The 19390-nt window shown below is 47.6% G+C and overlaps 1 protein-coding gene across 1 annotated transcript in view; it reads left to right on the forward strand.

Moving 5' to 3' along the window:
• LOC101653801 (solute carrier family 4 member 1 adaptor protein) overlaps positions 1 to 12301 on the forward strand; it is a 35241-nt gene extending 22940 nt beyond the window's left edge. The window contains exons 10-14 of the mRNA XM_013006831.2: positions 1381 to 1609; positions 6322 to 6408; positions 7242 to 7309; positions 9703 to 9772; positions 11081 to 12301. Of these exons, the coding sequence (XP_012862285.1) occupies positions 1381 to 1609; positions 6322 to 6408; positions 7242 to 7309; positions 9703 to 9772; positions 11081 to 11130 (504 nt within the window). The 3' untranslated portion in view covers positions 11131 to 12301. The remainder of the gene's footprint in view (positions 1 to 1380; positions 1610 to 6321; positions 6409 to 7241; positions 7310 to 9702; positions 9773 to 11080) is intronic.
• Positions 12302 to 19390: the final 7089 nt, after the last annotated feature.

Below are 19390 nucleotides of genomic sequence, written 5' to 3' on the forward strand. Positions count from 1 at the left end.
TATGCCAGTCCAGTGGGAAGTGAGTGACGTGTAAAGTAGAATGCCAGTTTATTAATCTGTGGTGAAGACTGTCTGTAAGAAAAGGCCCCCGAGGTTAAATTCCTTTTTCCTAATATATAGTTGTAATAGTCACAGTCACCTAATTCTTGCTAATACCATACTGTGCGCACCTGATTTCCCAAGCTTGGTTTACTCCTCCCCCAAATTTATGATGTGTGGAGAATAAAGCCTCTCACGGGGAGGAGGGGGACTCGGAGAGGGGAAGAAAGAAAGTTCAGACATCAGGAAAAGCTAGGCTGGGAGTCAGATCCAGGTCCCCGCCGCCTGCGTGTCATGATCCTTCTACTGCCCTGTGCCGCTTCTCCGAGGTAGGGGGTTTTCCCTGCACTGCAGCCTTACTCGGAAATCCAGCCTGTGAAGTCTTCACCGTGCCAAAGAGCTGTATCCCATCCCAGGTCAGGGTCAGCTGCCCTGTGGTGACAGGGCTGCCGTCTCCGCCATACGGTCTCGATGGTTTATTGGAGGTGGGTGGAGCCTTCTCTGTGTGTAGGGGGGTAACCTGTACTTAGGTTTTAAATAGAAAACGTTTTCACAAAAAAGCTCTCCCTCGAGGATCACTGAAAATCCTGTGTTACAAAGATAATATGTCCAAGTATGATTTGGTGCCATCTATCATGAACTCTGAGAACCTTCCTGATCAGTACGTTTATTGAAAAGCCTTGATTAGAATATTTGGACTAAGTCTCTAAGAAACATCTTCCATTTCTTCAGGAGCTCTCTGGCTGACTTACATGGTGTTTTCCTTGAAATGGTGTTAAGTCTAAAATGAAAAAGCCGCACAAGGTTTCTGTGTCTTTGGGAGCTTGTATTTGATTGACTTCCTAGAACCAAACCTGCTGCTGTCGAGTCTGCTCTGACCCTGAGAACACGCTCTGCAGGTTGCCTCGCTGGTCCCTGTGGCTCTGGGTCCAAACTGACAGTGTTTTGGTGGAGCAAACTCTTTAGCCACTGGGCACCAGGGATCCCGTATTTCCCAGAAGATTCGGTCATGAATATGAATATGAATCTTTGAGTATGCCGAGGGGCAGCATTCTTGCTGCTGCTGCACAGATAAAGGCTTCAGTTTCCCATAAGCTGCTTCAAGGGTTTTGAGGTTGATATTCTTATAATTTCAGACGGTCGTAAAGATAGGTGCTCACGTTCACGAGGGTTGTAGGTAGATACAGTTTTATGTGCCTGTCCTACTTCCAGCAGACTTGGGCAGGGTTTAGTAACCTCGAAGGAGACTAGGCATTTCACCATGAGCTTAACCGCAGGAAAGATTTGTCTCGCTTTGTCTTCATCTTGAACTATATGTTCACAGTTTTGCTTCCCTTATAGAAGTTACCCCCTAAGCGTCCAGAACTCCCTCCAACACTGATGAGAATGAAAGATGAGCCGGAAGTAGAAGAGGAGGAGGAAGAGGAGGAGGAGGACGGGGAGGAGTGCGGCAAGAAGAAAGTGCAGGAGGGCAGTGGTGAGCTACAGCCTGAGAAGGAGCCCGAGGCAGCAGGGCCTGGAAGGAGCCCTCCCACAGACTTCCCATGTTCTCAAGAAACAAAAGGCCATGGTAATCTCTTCCTCTCCTTCCTGTGCTGTTCAGCGGGACAGTCGCATTCATTCTGCATAGGTTTGAGAAAGGAAGCCCCGTCTAGCCTGCGCCTTTCTTGTGACTGTGCATGTGCGAAGGAGCTGGCTATGTCGTGAGGAACCGTCGTTTCTTGGTCTCTTTCCTCCGACTCCCAGCCCTTATATCTGGATTGCAGATTAAGTGCAGGTACAGGTGACCCTTGAACAACCCAGGGTTTAAGCTTGCTGACCCACCCACCCTCACAGAGTCAAACATCCATGTATGACTTTTAACCACCCCGAATCTGAATTGCTAATAGCCTGTGGACTGGATGCCTTACCAACAACACAGTCAGTTAGTAGATATTTTGTATGTGTATGTGTTTTACAGGAGCCCTGATGGTGTAGTAGTTACATATTGGGCTGTTAACCACAAGGTCAGCAGTTCAAAACCACCAGCTGCTCCGAGGGAGAAAGATAGGGCTTTCTACTCCCAGAAAGAGTTACAATGAAAACAAGAAGGAAAAAGAAAAGAGTTACAGTCTTAGAGACTCACAGGGGCGGTTCTTCCCTGCCCTACAGGGTCATTGTGGGTCAGCATCGACTCAGTGGCAGTGAGTTATGTATTATATTAGGTTCCTACAATAAAATAAGCTAGAGAAAATCATAAGGAAAGAAACTGTACTGTGTTTTATTGAAACTGTTAGTTCCCATGTCTGGACACGGGTGATCATCTTCAGGTTGAGGGGGGGGCAGTGGAGGAGGTGGTCTCTCAGCCTCGGGGGGCAGTGGTGGAAGAAGGAAGGAGATGGAAAGGGAGGCTGGAGAGGTAGGCACATGTGGTGTAACTCCACAGAAATATATCGTCATTTGTCTTTTTTATTTTCTGTACAGTATCAGTCCTCCTCCCACCATTCCCTGTGGTGTCAGCGTCCGTATCACCGGGTTGTTGTTCAGTTTGATCTCTTCAGTTCCTACTCAGAGTGACCCGATAAACAGCAGAAAGAAACACTGCCCCGCCTGCGCCACCCTCAGTGTTGTGTTTGAGCCCATTGTTGTAGACCCCCTCCTTGAGGGCCTTCTTCTTTGTCAGCAGCCTTCTGTATCGAGCATGAGTCCATTTGCGGCACGGTCTCCCCTGACAGCATGTGCACAGTACCTGCTGCTGCCGCCCTTGCTCGTGAGGAGCATTCTGACCGTGCTTCTTTCGAGACAGTCTCCTTTATTTTTCAGGCAGACCATGGCGCCTGATGTCCTTTTCAACATCGTAATTCCAGTGTATCAGAGTTTCTGGGGTCTTCCTTATTCGCTGTCCCAATTCCCACATGCTTATGAGGTGATTGGAAGACTGTGGTTTGGGGTCAGGCACACCTTTGTCCCCAAGGTGACACCCCGGCTCATCTCCACTTTGAAGAGTCTTGTGCAGGTGATTTTGATTTCTTGACTGCTGCTTCCATGTGGACCCCTTTATCCTGATGTCGTCTGTTGCTCCACTTTGGAGGAGCTCCGTCTTCTTTACCTCCCTGAGTTGCAGTCCATGCTGGAGCTGCGATCTGTGCTCTTCGTCAGCCAGTGCTTCAGGGCCTCCTCGCTTTCAGCAAGGACGCTTGGGTCCTCTGCAAGTCACAGGTTGTTCGTAAGCCGCCCTCGACTCCTGATGTCACGTGCTTCTCCATGGAGTCACTCAGGCCAGCTTCTAGGACTCAACACACAGATGGAATATGTGATGTCAAGCTACAACGTTGAAGCACACCTTTCCTGATTTTCAGCCACATGGCAATCTCGTGCTCTGTTCACACAGCTGCCTCAGGCCATGTGCAGTTTCTGCGTGAGCACAGTTAAGTGCTCTGGGAATCCCGTTCTTCTCATTGTGCCCCGTCATTTGTTATGATCCACACAGTCGACTGAATGCCCTCCTGGTGTTCTCTGCCTTCAGCCAAGAGTCGTCTGACGACACTGTGCCATGTCATCTTCTGTTTTCGGATTGGATTTCTGGCATCTCCCTGTGGATGTGCTGCTGTAACTGTTTTGGGCGACTCTTCAGCAGAATTTTACTTGCATGTGGTATTAATGATACTGCTTGATCATTTCTGCATTCGGCAGGGTCCCCTCACTTTGTAATGGGCACAAAGATGGATCTCTCTTCCATTTGGTTGGCCAAATAGCTGTCACCCAAATGTGATATGAATGAGTGACCCTCCAGTGTTCGTCAGCGTGTGGAAACGCTGCGCGTGGTCTTCCGTTCGTTCTTGGAGCCACGCTGTGTGTGAATGCCTTCAGCCCAGTTCACTTCTTCCTGCAGCACCTTCTGTTGCCTCTTTTTTTTTATTTTTTATTTTTTGATTGGACCTTTTATTTTATTATTTTTTATTTTTTAACATTTTATTAGGGGCTCATACAACTGTTATCCCAATCCATACACACATCAATTGTGTAAAGCGCATTTGTACATCGTTTCTCAAAATATTTTCTCTCCATTTAAACCCCCGACATTAGGTCCTCATTTTTCCCCTCCCTCTCCACTCCCCCCTCCCGCATGAGCCCTTGATAGTTTATAAATGGGTATTTTGCCATATCTTGCCCTGTCCGACGTCTCCCTTCACCCACTTTTAGGTTGTCTGTCCCCCAGGAAGGAGGTCACACACAGTTCCATGTAATCAGTTCCCTCCTTCCTACCCATTCTCCCTTTACCCTCCCTGTTTTGCCACTCACACCACTGGTCCTATAGGGCTCATCCGTCCTGGATTCCCTGTATTTTCAGTTCCTATCTGTACCAGTGTACCTCCTCTGGTCTAGCCAGTCTTGCAAGATAGAATTCGAGTCATGGTAGTGGGAGCGGGGAGGAAACCTTTAGGAACTAGAGGAAAGTTGTATTTCTCATCATTGTTACATCGCACCCTGACTGGCTCATCTCCTCCCCGAGACCCCGTCTGTTGCCTCTTAAAATGTGAATGTCGACTACGGAATTCTCTTTGGTATAGTGACTGTGTATACTCCTTTCACCTTCTTTTGAGGCCTCCTGCATCATTCAACGTTTTGCCCATGGAATCCTTCACTAGCTGGGTACAATATTTTTATTGGGGGGAAAAAATCCATGTATTTGTTTGGGCCTGTGCAGCTCAAGCTGGTGTTGTTCAGAGGTCAGCGGTACTTATAGTCTGCTTCAGTACTACAGAAAAGTGAAACTGTGGCCTTCAAGGCCCAGCTAACACAGGACAAGCCTGGGTCTGCCCGGTCTGAGTGGGAGGCAGTGCAGTAGGGTGGATGATAGGCGTGATCAGGGAGTGTCAAGATTAATGTCCCCCAGCTAAGGTTACTTCCCATCCCTAATACCCATTGGACTAAATTTCCCAAGAAGGATCATGCCTTCTTTGGGGGGCCTTTGGTACTTAACAGAACCTGGCATGCCACCCGCCTCATCAAATAAGTGATTAACACTGTGAACAGAGGAACTGCACTCATTTTTAAAAAATGATCTTTCTCTGATTATAAAAGGAATTTATGTCCATTCTAGAAATTTTAGGTCACACGTTAAGAGCCCAAAGAAGAAAAACATGTTCAACCCCACCCCCACAGATCATTGTTGGTTTTCCCAATATCTTCCTGTTTCTTGTGAAAAACAGGTTGTTTTCCCGGGAAATATCAAGGGTAGCCCACCTGCTTAGCAAGATGAAGATCTCGCAGGAAAAAGGGAGCATGCGGAACAACAGTACAGATGGGCATGGAGTGGGGGGAGGGGGCGCAGGTGTGCTTTCTTCTTTCTCTCTAAACTGCGTGTGCAGTGTGTGCTTTGAACGCGAGCCAGGCTAGTGCATGGGAGAACACCAGGCCTGCAGGCAGCCCGCCCTTCTCTGGGCTCACTTCCAGCGGCTGGAGCAACAGCGAAGTTGCTGTTTCTGAGAGGAAGACCCTCCTGAGTTGTCGCCTTCGTTTATTGCTCAGAGCCTGGCACAATGCCCGGCCTTTTCAAACATGCCACCGAGGTGCTGGGTATTCTCTTCCCTGAGCCCCCGCTTAGATTCAGGCGTCGTGAGGGTGGCATGCAGACAGGTGGCAGGAAGGGAACCAGTGACTGCTGTGTTTTGTGCAGAGACTGAAGTAAACGTGCAGATGCAACAATATTACAGATTTGAAATGTTGATTTATAAGAAAATAATGAATCTGCAACTAATGAGGGAGATCCTAGCGTGTGTTTTTTCTTCTTCTGTATTATCTATTTATTCTAACATTGGGATTGCATGATGCGTGTTATCTTTTGACCTGTTTTTCCTAAGTCTTAAAATACTCTTTGAAGATGGGATTTTTAGTGAGGGGCCCAGGCCCTCGTGGGAGACCTGTCAGGCGACTTCCTCGCTGTTTGCTCTTGTCAACATACGTGCATGTCGCCCGTCTTGGTGCTCATCGCTGAGTCTCTTCTGTGAATGAGCTCCTAGCAGTAGGATTTCTAGGCCAAACAGTGTTCACATTGTTAAGCTTTTTGTGAGTTTTACCAAAAAATTGTGTGTCACCATTGGCCACTTTTTTTCAAGTGGAAAATGTGGTTCCCTGCTAGCCATCTGGAGGCACGTTGCCTGGAAAACCAATTAAAGTTGTAGAGCGGAGGATTGTACCATTGGATGATGACATCTATACTTAGCAGTGTTTGTTCTGTTCTCTGGGCTTTCCACCATGTATTAGATAATGACAATATGCTTCTGGTACTGCTGTTTATAGAAAACATGCCCCAGCTCGGCCGGGTGGCAGAGACTAGAGATGAGCCAGAGACCTGCGATCCCGCCGCATCCCTCCAAGAGCCCTCAGGCAAGTGGGGCAGCTGAGCCCAGTGCTGCTCTGCACTCCGGCAGCCCCACGGCTGTTTAGAGAGGAGATTGGCAGCTGCCCTGAGAACAGCCCAGAGATACTGGCCCATGCGGCTGTCAAAGCTCAGGAGAAAATGGAATGTGTGAGACAGTGGCAGTTGGTGCCATCCCATTTGCCTTTGGTCCTCCTCCTCTGCCTCAAGGTTCTCTCTCCCCGGGGCACAAAGCACCTAATGGTTATATCCTTCCCTCTGGCCGTGCCAAGCCCTCCGGCATTAAATTAGGTGCCTGCCATGGGAGTGATTCCAATGCTATTCAAAGAAATGTGGTGAAATAAATTCTGGTCTTGTAAGATTCTTCTTGTTCTGGATTTACTGGCAACGGCTGCCCAGCGGAATCCTAGCATCAGCCTGGGTTTCCTTTCCCGTCTGGGGTGGTGCGATGCTATGCCAGCTTATGGAGTAGGCTCCCGATTTGAAAATCAGCCCCTGTTGGAGGCTAAGTCTCGCCTGACAGCTCTGACTGTAGCCATCGCAGGCCTTTTAGGAGAGGAGGCTGCTGGGTGACAGGTTGGGCTGCTAACTGCCAGGTGAGCAGTCCCAGCCCCTCCCCCCTGCTGCTTGGTGGAGAAGGTGAGGTTACCTCCATTTGTGAAGCCTGGCCAGCCCAAGAGTATCCCTCAGAGTCAGAATTGACTCACTTGCAGTGGGGAGCTGGAAGGAATTGTTGAGATCACATGGTCACTGATGTGTTTAACTGGGTCCTTAAATTGGCTCTTTTGAAGAATCCTTTTTCTAAAAATAACTACTGCCTCTTTTCCCCCCTAAAAATCAGTATCAAAGAGTGCATGTGAGAGACGCAGAGGTGAGCTGAAGCAAACGGCAGCTGCCGGCCCCAGTAAGGTAAGCAGAGACAAAGCCCTTTGCCGGGAGCCGCTTCCGAAGAAGGGGTCTCGGGGATTGGGTTCAGCAGAGGTCTCGGCTACCTCATGAGTCCGCTCCTAGAAATAGGGGCTTTCTTTTGTTTGTGTATTTTCTTTCTCAATTTTACTTATTTTACTGTTGTTGGCACACACTAACTCAACACTTTCCAAATGTCCAATTTATGACAATTTTTAGTAGCATAAAGTTACTGTCCCCTAAGGTTTCTATGTAAGGAGTCCTAGTGGTTATGGATTGGGCTGCTAACTGCAAGGTCAGCAGTTCAAAACCACTAGCTGTTCTGCCAGAGAAAGACAGGGCTTTCTACCGCAATAAAGAGTTACTGTCTCGGAAAACCACAAGCGCAGTTCTACCCTGTTTTACAGGGTTGCTGTTAGCAATTTGAGCCCACCATAGACAATCCTTAAAGAGCATAATGCGCACCATAGACCTTTTTGTTTTACTAGTTAACCAAACCCTGGTGGCAATGTAGCCTAGATAATGGACTTCTAACCGCAAGGTCAGTTAGCACCAGCTGCTGTCTTATCCCATGAAGATTTATAGTCTTGGAGACTCTTAAGGGACAAGTGTACTCTTATGGGGCCTCGTATCTCATAGGCTCTTATACCCTTATATCTTATAGGATCTCTATGAGTCAGAATTGATTAGATGGACAAAAAAACTCCAAACTCTGCCCTTGAATTGGTTCCATCTCATAGTGACCCTACAGGACAAGGTAGAACTGTCCTTTGGGTTTCCCAGGCTGTAATTCTTTACAGGAGCAGACAGTCTTGTCATTCTCTCCCAGAGGGGCTGATGGTTTCAAACTGCTGACCTGGCCGTTAGCAGCCTGTGGCAGACTGGGCTGACTACAGAAACAAATCCAGTGACACTCATATATGTGCGTAAGAAAGTGCTTTATATCTCGGAGTAATTGGAGATCAAGAAGACATCCCAGCCCCGTCCAGATCCATTCCATCAGTCCGATACTAGTCCATCAGTCCCTCTGCAGGCGCATGCAGCCACATGCAACTGTGCAGAGTGCAGGAAGACCACAGGCCGGAGGGTGCATCACAGGGCTCGCTCGGCTGTCAGCATGGCTCTGCGTGGCTTGTCACCAGGAAGGAGAAGCGGAGAGGGAGAGAGAAAGAGGCCAGCCTCAGAGAGCCACTTATCCCCGTCACCTTGTGATCAAGCTGTGACCCGAGGGACAGGCTGCACTCCACCCACATGATCCTATAGCACCATGTTGGCACAGAAAAGCTTCTCACACAGCCCACCCTGTAAGGGGACCTTGGGATATTTTTTGTTAAGGTTTAAAAATTACTTCATTCAGGGCAATAGTTTTAGTGAGTCATCTACCCGTCACAGCTACAGAAAACCTTTTGTCCACGAGAACCGTTTTGTTCTACATTTTCCTCCCTTTGGATCAGGATTCTTCTGTGGAAGCTCTGATCAAAACGTTCAGTTAGGGAGGCACCATCCTGTGTTCATGGCAAAGGACGCATTTGTGGATGGAGGCAGGTAGCCACACAGTCCCTCGCTGCCTCTTCTCCCTCTTGATGGCTCCGGGTGAACAGACTAACTGTCCTGCCTTAGATGGCTGCTTGCAGGCTTTTTAAAAACGGAATGAGGTCATAGAAGAGAGGCACTGGCTGATTAGGTCAGCCAGCTGTGTGTCCCATGAAACCATGACCCCAAACGGCCAAAGAAACCAGACCCCTTGAGGTGTTTGGTTGTATGGAAGCAACCTTAAAAGCTACTCTCTTTATTTCTGACTTTTTGTGTTTTGAATTCTTTTTCTTATTCTCATTCTAGCCCCATCCACCCTCCTCCCTATAACTTCTCACATACAATTATCTCTTGTTAGTTTGTGACTCCGCCTTCCTATGCTAGCCTGCCCACATAAGGGCATTTGAATTATATTTATTTTCTTCCTCTTATTATGCTTTAAAAGGTAGAATGCAATGTACTCCCTTCGGCATCTTGTCTGTTCCCCATCTGGAAATGGATCAGGACACGAGGGGCTCCTTCTCTCCTGATAGGCTCTAGTTAATAGTCTCCCCGAGATGGCACAGTTTTGTAGGTACACAGTAAAGTCCCAGGAGCGGAGTGCTAGGGGCCCGGTGGGGTTCCACCATTCACCCTTTGTTGCCATGTGTAGCAGCAGCTTTTCTAAAGGCCTCACACCGCTCTCCCCGAAAACCGCTTGCTGAAGCTTCATGGACATTTCCCAGAAAGAAGGCTCCCACAGCGAGAGAGCCCTGGCCTGTAGGAGAAACTACTCTCTGTTGGTTTGTTTACTGGCAGCTGCAAGGATAAGGATGCTCAGAGTTGAATGGTTTTAAATCAAATCAACCATCTTTTCTTTGCAGGTCCCATCCACCCTTTCCTCCACGTACCCGGAAGACGACCCCGACTACTGTGTCTGGGTCCCACCTGAAGGTAAAGTGGGGGTTGGTTTTAAGTTTTAGTTATTTAGATTTTAAATAGCAGTGTATCTATTTAATGTTCACAGTTTTGTAAAGTTACAAGGGTGTGGCATGTAAATCCTCCTTCCTGGGGTGGGGGTAGGGGGGCAGGTAGATTCACAGGCTAGAAATGTACCAACCAGACATGGGCTCTGACTGGACCCTTATTCAAATACACATCCTCTCCATCAAAAGAAAGCATGAGCCAGTTGGTGAAATTTGAACACGGGATATTTGATGGTATTCAGAAAATACTGCTGATTTTTTAAAAGTGTGATAATGATGTTGGCTTTTGTAAAGGCTTTTTGGAAGTGCTTACTTTCTGGATGCATACACAGAATGCCCGCTGGGATTTTCCTTAAATAATCCAGTGGTGGAGGAAGAGGGACGAGGGGGAGAGTCAGCCACATGTTGAGTGTTACATGGGAATTCAGTATATGTGTCTCTTTGCTTTGCATACATTTTCAATTTTATTTTTTGTGTTAAATGAAATATGTTTGTGTCTGTACCTTATTCACAGTTTTTTCTCTCTCTAAATACAACCAAATACTAACAAGTTTCTTAAGAAATCTTACATGTATAAAATGCCTATAAAGGAATCTAAATGTTGGGTATGCCACGGGTGTGTGTGTCTTGGGGATCCTCCCACAGCTGCATAGAGATTGTGCTTTCTTTTCACAGTAAGGGTGTGCCTTCGCTTATTTCAACAGCTCCCTTGGTGTGTGTGTGTGTGTGTGTGTGTGCTCTTGACAGCTCAACCGACTCAGGAGTAACTAAGCTCTAATGCAGCTTTACAAGAGGGGCAGCGGTAGAAGAAGATCCATCAAAGTTCACTTGATGGATCAGACACTGAGCATTTTAAAGATGTTATCAAACTGTCTGTTATAGAGACTTGTCTTGAAGCCCTTGTGTTGGGCCACGTGTGAGGTGCTTTTCTGCCCAAGTCGTCATCATAGGTTGCTTTCTCTATGGATTGATGAGTTTGTAATAGACTTCGTAATTACTGTATATACTCGAGTGTAAGCCGACCTGAATATCCGCTGAGGCCCCTAATTTTACCACAAAACTACATTAAAAATGTGCCGAAAACCTCGGCTTATACACAAGTATATATGGTGATTAATAAAAATTTAGTTCTAGGTGTGCTTGGTGTAATAAGTGCAGCAAGGGTAGGAATAAACTTGTATATAAAAAGTAAAATTTTGGCCCATTGATGTCATAGTATTTTTATCTCCCTGACTTTGAATAGTGACCATATTTCTTCGTATGTACCCTACTCTAGGCCAAAGTGGAGATGGCAGGACGCACCTGAACGACAAGTATGGCTATTGATGCCCCAGAGCCCAGAGAAGGCCTGTGGACCTAGCGATGCGGGGCTGGGGGAGGGTACTGCAAGATGGAACCGGAGCGGGAGCTCGGGGATCACCTGTCAGATCTGCTCACTGCCTTTTCTTCTCTGCAGGGGCTTTCTTAATGTATCCACCCCCCTGTTCTTCTGAATGTGGTATTTATGTTTGTATGTGTTTGTGTATGTATATAAAAAAGGAACCATATATTTTGCAAATAAGTAAAATGAGAGAAGTAACCCTATTAAACGAGAAGGCAAAGATGCCTCTAATGTTGATTTAAAGTCCCAGCTGATCTTATCTTAGAGACACATTCTCATGAGTAGGCTACTTCTGGAGTTAATTTCTAGGATTCACCGAATTTGCTTCCTCAAGTAAGTGTTAAAATATGAAGTCATGCCATGGGTGTTACCCTGGGTGTCCCTCTCGTGCTTGGGACTGGAAATTGATACACACTGGGGCTTCCTCCTCCCTCCAACCATCCAACTATGATCCTCTGCCAGGTTGGAGAGCAGACTCCACCTGTCAGCCACAGGAGCTCCTCCCCCTTTGCATTACTTCATGCCCCCAGGCTCCTGATAGGAACATCTGCATGTCCAGGACTTGACCGTCATAGGAGATACTCGTCCTCCAATACTGGGCAAATAAGCTCATCCTCCTATGGGGCTTCTCACCTTTCTGGAAGTGGAAATAGAAGTTCCTTTCCCTCTGGAAACATGAAGAAATTCTGCAAGGTATCTTGGCCTCTTACTTCCTGGCCCCTTGTATTCTTCAGAGTGGAAGTAACTTGGGAAGTTTTGGGGTTTGGCCCCAGTAGAGCGGACATGAGGATGAAGCTTTCCTAATAGGGGTTATTTCAGTTGAGCTCAATGTGCCTCTGAGACATCTATGCGAAGATGTCAAGAAAGAAGCTGACGAGATAAATCTGGGTCTCAGAAGAGAGGCCGGGGAACAGTTGCTGTCTTCATTAATAGAAGGAAGATGGGTGCCACCCGGCAAGTGAAAGACCAAGGACAGGCATTTTGAAGACCGGCCCTAGACTTGGACAGAGGGTTCTTTCTGCCTTTAATCCTGGGGACAGAACAGATGATTATTCTGGTTGTGGGCACTCATTCACTGGGGAGAAGAATAAAGTGCTATCTCCTTACAGGAACAGACACTGTAGTCTTGTCTCTTGTGGAGCAACTGGTAGGTTTGAACCACTGACCTTGCAGCTAACAGCTCAGTGCACAGTCTACTCCCACGTATAGACAGAGTTCAAGGAAGTGGCTTTTGTTGTAGAGGCGTCAAGTTCCAATTCTAAGGGTCAGATGCCCTTCTGATTCAGAGCTGCAGGGGCCCCTTTGAACCCAAGTCCAGCAATTCAAATATTACACACCTAGATGCAGAGGCAAATGAATCCAAGATCAGCAGACGAGGTGACAGGGTGCTGCTAACTCCCGTGATGGGCAGGCTTCTAGCTCAAGTTCAAAGAGCCAGAGGTCAGATGATAAGCCACTTGCAGGATCCAGACCCAGTAAAAAGCAAGCAAACTTTGCCAGAGGATCCACATATATTGGGAGCAGACCACACCCCTGAGGAAAATCCCGTTGGATTGATTGGCTGCTCATAGCAGCGCTCAGCATGGAAGTGATGACATTATATTAGATCTCACCCTGAGGGAAAACTACATCCTAACTACACAAACCACTGAGACAGCAGACACAACCGTAACTGCCACACAATACACACTCCAGTGAGCAGCATTCTGGAGCAAAAAGGGCAGGAATATGGATTTAGCACCGAAACACAGTCCTTTTTCTAGGGATATAAACTTACAAAAACTTATAGAGCCAAAACTTTCTTTTTAACTATTTTTGTTTTAAAAAACGGTAGCTGAGGTTATGTCATGCTCCAGTGTGCCATGCACTGTATTACGTGCTCTGCATAGATTTCCATGTAATCTTCAAAGTACTTCAATGAGGGAAGTGCTATAATTTTGTTCAGGTGTGTGGGAAAGGAACCTGGGGCTTTTGAGGTTAAAACGTGCTCAGGGTCACATAGTAGCCCGTGAAACTGAGGTGGGAACCAAGCCGTCTAAATTCGGAGTCCGAGTTCCTAAACCCTATTGTCTTCTTTAAAAAAAAAAAAAAAAAATCTCTGTATCATTAAACAGATCTGACAAACTATACTTTAGCCTTTTCATTATTAAAGATATTTCGAAAAGAGAAGAGCAAGGGTGAAAATGAAATCTCGCATCACGAAACCACTGTTAGGGCTGTGTTTATTGCAGTTGGAACTTGGGCCTGAGGTGCGGAGGTACAGACAGTCCCTGAAAACGAATCTCCTTTTTGGATAAGGTGACCAGATTTAAAGCAGGAAACCATCCACCGGGGGAGGGCGGGTCCCTAGCTTGTGCATTCTTTCCAAAAATCGGGACTTTTTAAAAACGCCAAAAATTGGGACTGTCCCGCCAAAATCGGGACATCTGGTCACCTTATTTTTGGAAGCTCAGACTTTGTCATTGGTTTGTGAAGGCCATATGTAAATATATAGCGGTCAAAAAGTTAGTGGATGAATTCCATTATCTTTTCATTCCACTTTGCCATGAGTCTTTGCAGCCCTCTTCTATATTTTAATTGTTTTAGTTTATGCTCTGTGGGGTTGAAATAATTTATCCAGTACCCCCTTTTGCCTCTCCCCTCCAGGTGTGGGGTCAGAGGTACTGCAAGCATCCCAGAGGTCTCTTCCTAGACTGATTAGACTATACTTCCAAACTTTTTAGTGAGATAAGATGACATGAACTGTTAACATGACACTCTTGAGGCATATCCAAGTTCCCCCAAATGGGTCACTATTTTGTGTATCATTTTAGGGTCCCTAAATCTCATTTTGTTCCCTTGGACCCAGAACTCACCAGATTGAGTTGCTTTGGGTGGTTTGATGCCAAGGTCTGTGCCTAAAAGCAAACAAAGACCTGGTGGACAAGTCTTACCAAAAAAAAAAATCAGAGTAAAGAGTTCCTACTTCAAGATAGAGTCTCCCTCGCCTAGAATCAGAACTTGAGAACACAGACCATTCTTAACATGTTTGCGCCGTGCTTGGCCCATTCCATAAATGTTCCTTGATTTGTCCCAACCCACGAGAGCAAAGAGAAGCCCAGCTTAAGTCTGTGAAGGCCACGCTTCTACCCCCTGCTACTGGAGTGCAGCTGGATGAATTTGGCCCAACGGACAGATGACACAATTCCCAACCATCTTTGAATCCGTTAGCCACAGTCTGGAAATGTGTGACTTTCCCACTGAAACGCGGCCACCTCCCAGATGGGGTGTGACACGTGGCCAGCAGCTGTGGCTGACTTCCTGAGAGCAGGAGCTGGACGGAAGCCTGCCGGGCCGGTGGCAATCAAAGGCAGGAATCGGAACCCAAGGGAGGGCTGGCTTCCCATCTGGGATTTGGCTTCGCCAAATGTTGAGCTGCTGGGAAATGACATCAAACGCGTCTTGACCTTGAAAATGGGTCACAGCCCCTAACAAGACTGGTCTCTTCTCAATGCAGCCACTCTGCTCCTGAGCATCAGTATTTGATGGGGCCCTTGACGTTTCTGTGGGCTCTGTTTTGGTTTGAAGAGGTTTGGGACCACCATAATCTAGCCGTAGCCCGTGGTGGGAATGAGACAGACATCGTTCTCACATCCACAGGACGTGGCACTGATGAAGCAGGTTGTAGAGCTCGGCAAGTGAGGGGCGGTTGTTTCCACCAAAGGTGACTGTCTTCAGTACTCCCAAGCCCCATTCAATTTCTGCTTATACAGGTTTTCTGATTCATCCCTTTGCACTGCCCCAAACCCAAGCTCCCTTCATTTCAGCACCCCTGAACGGAGCACCTTACTCCGAAATCTCAAAAGCATCCCCATTACCCAAAGGGTGCGATTAAAATTCATTTGAAGGTTTAAAATTCCTCATCCTAGGGTTTCTGTACTTTTCAATCACTATGACAACCAAAAGGAAGCCTGGTGGTTTAGTGGTTATAGTGTGCATTGGGCTGCAATTCGAGCGGTCAGCCGTTCAAAGCCACCAGCTGCTCCCCGGGAGAAAGATGGGGCTTTCTACTCCCATAAAGGGTTACAGTCTCAGAAACTCACAGGGGCAGTTCTACCCTGTGCGATAGGGTGGCCATCAGTCTGTATCTAGTGGATGGCAGCGAGTTGTTTTGTTTTTAATGACAACCAGAGTTGTCAGTTACATGGCAGGCTGCTGGTGCCTGGGCCATGGAAACTGACCAATGAACAGGTAAGATGTTGAGCTGGGTGCCGGATCCAGACCCCGGAAGTGTACTGCCCCATCATGCCCATTATACGAGGAAAGTGGAGTGAAAAAACAATGGCCTTTTACCCATGAACTTTTGAAGCCCCCTTGTTTAAATTGGATGCAAGCCACACCTGGAGCACATCCCGTCAGGAGGGTGATGAAATCATTACGGAACTGTCAGCACTGAGAACCACAGCTCAGCCAAGTGGACGCACGTTAACTAGCACCACGTGTACCTGATACTCTCCACAGCCATGTTGTTTGCCCCAAAAGCATCCTGTGCCTTTTCTGGGTACAATTTTCCATCACACTCTTGAACCCTTGTCTAATAAATAGAGAAAAGAATACTTTGCAAAACAGGTGTCTGTAAAACCATTAGCCACACACCTAAAAAGTCGTTCTTAGTATGCCTGTAGGTCTTGTTACTCTCAGATGCCCCCCCCCCCAAGGGCCCCGAACCCCGCCCACCAGGCCCACAGCATGTTATGCGTACTATTATAGCCATTACTTCAATGGCCCAAAAGCTGTTAATTTCATGTGTGTTTGGATTATTGATGTCCGTTATGTAAGCTTTGTGAGTTCCCAAGGGCAGGAATGGCATATTTATTTTTGTATCTCCAGCCTTCCACCACGGCCCCTATCAGTTCATAAAAGAAGCACCCAGTTAAATGGGTGGGAGGTTGGAGGCTGTAGTTTAGCCCTTTCGACTGGAGGTTTTCCTGGCCAAGAAGGGCACTTCATAGCGGCTGTTATATCCAGAAAAAAATGGGACAAGCTAGGAACTGACCATTTTTAGCAAATATAGCCCAGACAGAGGTCTGGATTCCTGTCTTGCTTAGGGCAAAACCAGGCAAGACCGTCTCCTTCCCGTTAAGAGGCTGTGGAGTCTGGCATCTGGCTTTAATTCTGGGTTTTAAGTCCTCTGCTGGCCCTGGAAAATCCTGAGTTGGAAGTATGGCTGGGGTTTCCTCCGTCCGCCCTTGTCACGCACGCTCCGAAGTCAGTGCAGCCGTGGGCGAGGGCGGCCACAAGGGGGCAGTGGAGACCTACAGATGGCCACAAATTAGCCACCAAAACCCTCCAAAGGAGAGTCAGCACCTGAGCGCAAAGGCAGGTTCCACAGGGTCCACACCTGGAGTCTGCTCTCCAATGCACGTCCTCACCTGTTTCTGATGAGTTGTTTTCACCTCGGGAAAAATAAGCCTCCAGTTATATCAATGACAACTGTGTAAGAGTTGGGGTTGCTTGTGTATCATCTATCTAAACCGCCTATTACAGCTTTACGATTTATAGAAGAGCATTCACACCCATTTAAAAAACAATCTGAATGTCCTATCAGTCTTGAAAGGTAGAAGGAGGAGGTACCACCATCTTTGTTCCCTAAACAAGGAAACCAGGGTTAAACACAAATTGACCACCAGCTCAAAGAAAATCACGCCCACCTGGTGGTGGGATCAAGATCTGAGCTTCTTGGATTCCTGATCTTTTGCTTATTTCGTCTGGCTTTCTGTTGTCTATGTTTGTAAGGTGTGTGAGTTTTTCAGGGCGAGCACTGCTTCAGAAGTCACATTTATAGTGCAGGATGGTGAACTCTTAAGTTTTAGGACCATCTACAGAAATGCCCCTTCGGCGTTGGACTCATGAGCCCTTGTCCACCATGACTCAACAAGAGGCCCAGCCCTATCAGGGACAATGGTGTTCTTGGACAATCCTACTGGCAGTGCAGTTCAATAAGGGCTGCCAGCCTGTGGCGCTCTGTCCTTGGTGATGAAGGGTGGCAATCTCCCAGAGTGTGGCAGTAATGGCCCTGGTGTCATGAGGGTTGACCCGAGAGGGTGAGGATGAAGATTTTTAACTTTAGTAGCTACAGACATAGGAACCCTGGTGGTACAGTGGTTTTAGCATTGGGCTGCGATCCACATGGTCAGCAGTTCAAAACCAGCATCCGCTCCTTGGGAGAAAGACAGGGACTTTCTCCTCCTGTGGAAAAAAAAAGTTACAGTTTCAGAAACCCACAGGGTGCTCATTATGCATCAGCATCGACTGGATGGCAGTGAGCACGTACAAGCTACACATATGAACACACACATGTCATTACTTAGAATGAGGTCAATTTTTAAAGTGATTGTATTTAAAGACACATGAAGTGCATCATGGTGTGGTGGTAAGTGGCAGACAAGAAGTGAGAAGCAGGTGTGCCAATGGCTGACGTTCAGGGAGCTGGGGTGTGGGGGGAGGTGGATCTCAAATCACAACATGCACTTTACATCTGGCTGTGTCACTCGGAAGCCATGTCAGCGTGATGAAGATGCTGAGCTACAATGCGCCTCCGCCCCCTCGTTTGGAAAGTGGGAAAAGGAACCCCTGTTCTAACACAAATGAGAATAACTGGGACCACTTTGAACCCTGGGACCTTCGACGCAAAGATCAGGCGGTGCCTGCTTGCCCACCTGCCTCAGAGGAAGTCCCCCAGCTCGCCTATACTTCCCAGGATTGCACACACTGAATCCAGATTACTGTCTGCACCTGGGTCTGCCGTTCTACGGGTGGGAGGAGCGTGAGGTTGGAGAAACCCTGGAATCAGTCCACGAACAAGTCCCAACACATGTCACTGTTGGCTTTGTCGCTGGCTCGGTGACTTCATACAAGGAAGGGAGGGGCAGAAGGCGCTGTCCTCTTCCAGGTACCTACGGAGGTTCTGACATCTGTTTACCTTGGCATGAGAGGAGCAGGCACTGGGCTGTGATTTTTAAGGCCTGAGCTAATTTTGGAAGTGGAGACAAGCACCGCCCATCGTCGGCCAGACTGCTTCTTGGGAAGCCGCCTGGAGCAGAGGGGCAGAGCAGGCTGGGATGGGCGTCAAAACCCAGCCTGCTGCCCTGTTCTTGGAGCCGATCCAGAACACACAGCCCTCCCTGTGGGTTCCCACTGATCTCGTGGGACCCCAGTCTCCCTCACTGCGATCGAGCCGATGAGACCTGATAGGACAGGGTAGAATTGCGCCTGTGAGTTTCTGAGACCGTTGGCTGATTACAGGAGTAGAAACTTGCTCCCAGGAGTGGCTGGTGGTTTCAAACTGTTGACCTTTCAGATGGCAGCCCAACGTGTAACCACTAAGCCACCAGGGCTCCTGAAAGACTGAGGCAGGGACAACACCTGAATTTTAGCCTGGCCCAATTGTTCTCGTCGCTTTGAACTGCCAACTCCTGGGTTAATGGTGAAATGTTTAACCATTTGTGCCACCCAAGGACTCCTTAGACACACTTAATCTTTTCTGAGCGCCTGCTAGAGTAGCGGTTCTCAACCTGTGGGTCGCGACCCCTTTGGGGGGTATCCAACGACCCTTTCACAGGGGTCTCCGGATTCATGACAGTAGCAAAAATAGAGTTATGAAGTAGCAGCAAAATAATTTTATGGTTGGGGGGCAGTCACCGTAACATGAGGAACTGTATGAAAGGGTCGCGGCATTAGGGAGGTTGAGGACCACTGTGCTAGAGCATCTATTGCATGCCAAGCCTTGTGGGAAAATGAAGCAGGTGATGTGGATCGAGAGGCTGGCCAGGGCATGAGAGTCCTTTTATTCTGGAACCAGGTTGTTCCTTCCCCTCCCCCTCCCCCTGGGCTTAATTGTTTAAATAATTCAAATTATTTGGTCAGCCAAATGACTTGCATTGGTTCATTATTCATTTCCAAATCTGTGGCAAGCATAGGGTGACATAACTACAAAGAGATGCTTATGGTCGACACCAGATAGGAACCAGCATTTCCACACTGAGATAGTATCCAGTTAGACAAAAACAGAGAAATCCAGCATGTTTGGGCTTCTCTTTATCTGACCGGGTTTTTACAATGTAGCTGGCAGAATACTTGGGAAGCAGTGAAAGGTTTTCGAGGTGGTGACCTTGCTACTGGGTTTGGAAGGACAGGTAAACGTTCACTGGCAGAGAAGAGAGGACA

Source organism: Echinops telfairi, unplaced genomic scaffold (assembly GCF_000313985.2).
Source record: "Echinops telfairi isolate 266 unplaced genomic scaffold, ASM31398v2 ScPeMD7_10;HRSCAF=50, whole genome shotgun sequence".
In the NCBI taxonomy this organism is placed as follows: domain Eukaryota; kingdom Metazoa; phylum Chordata; class Mammalia; order Afrosoricida; family Tenrecidae; genus Echinops; species Echinops telfairi.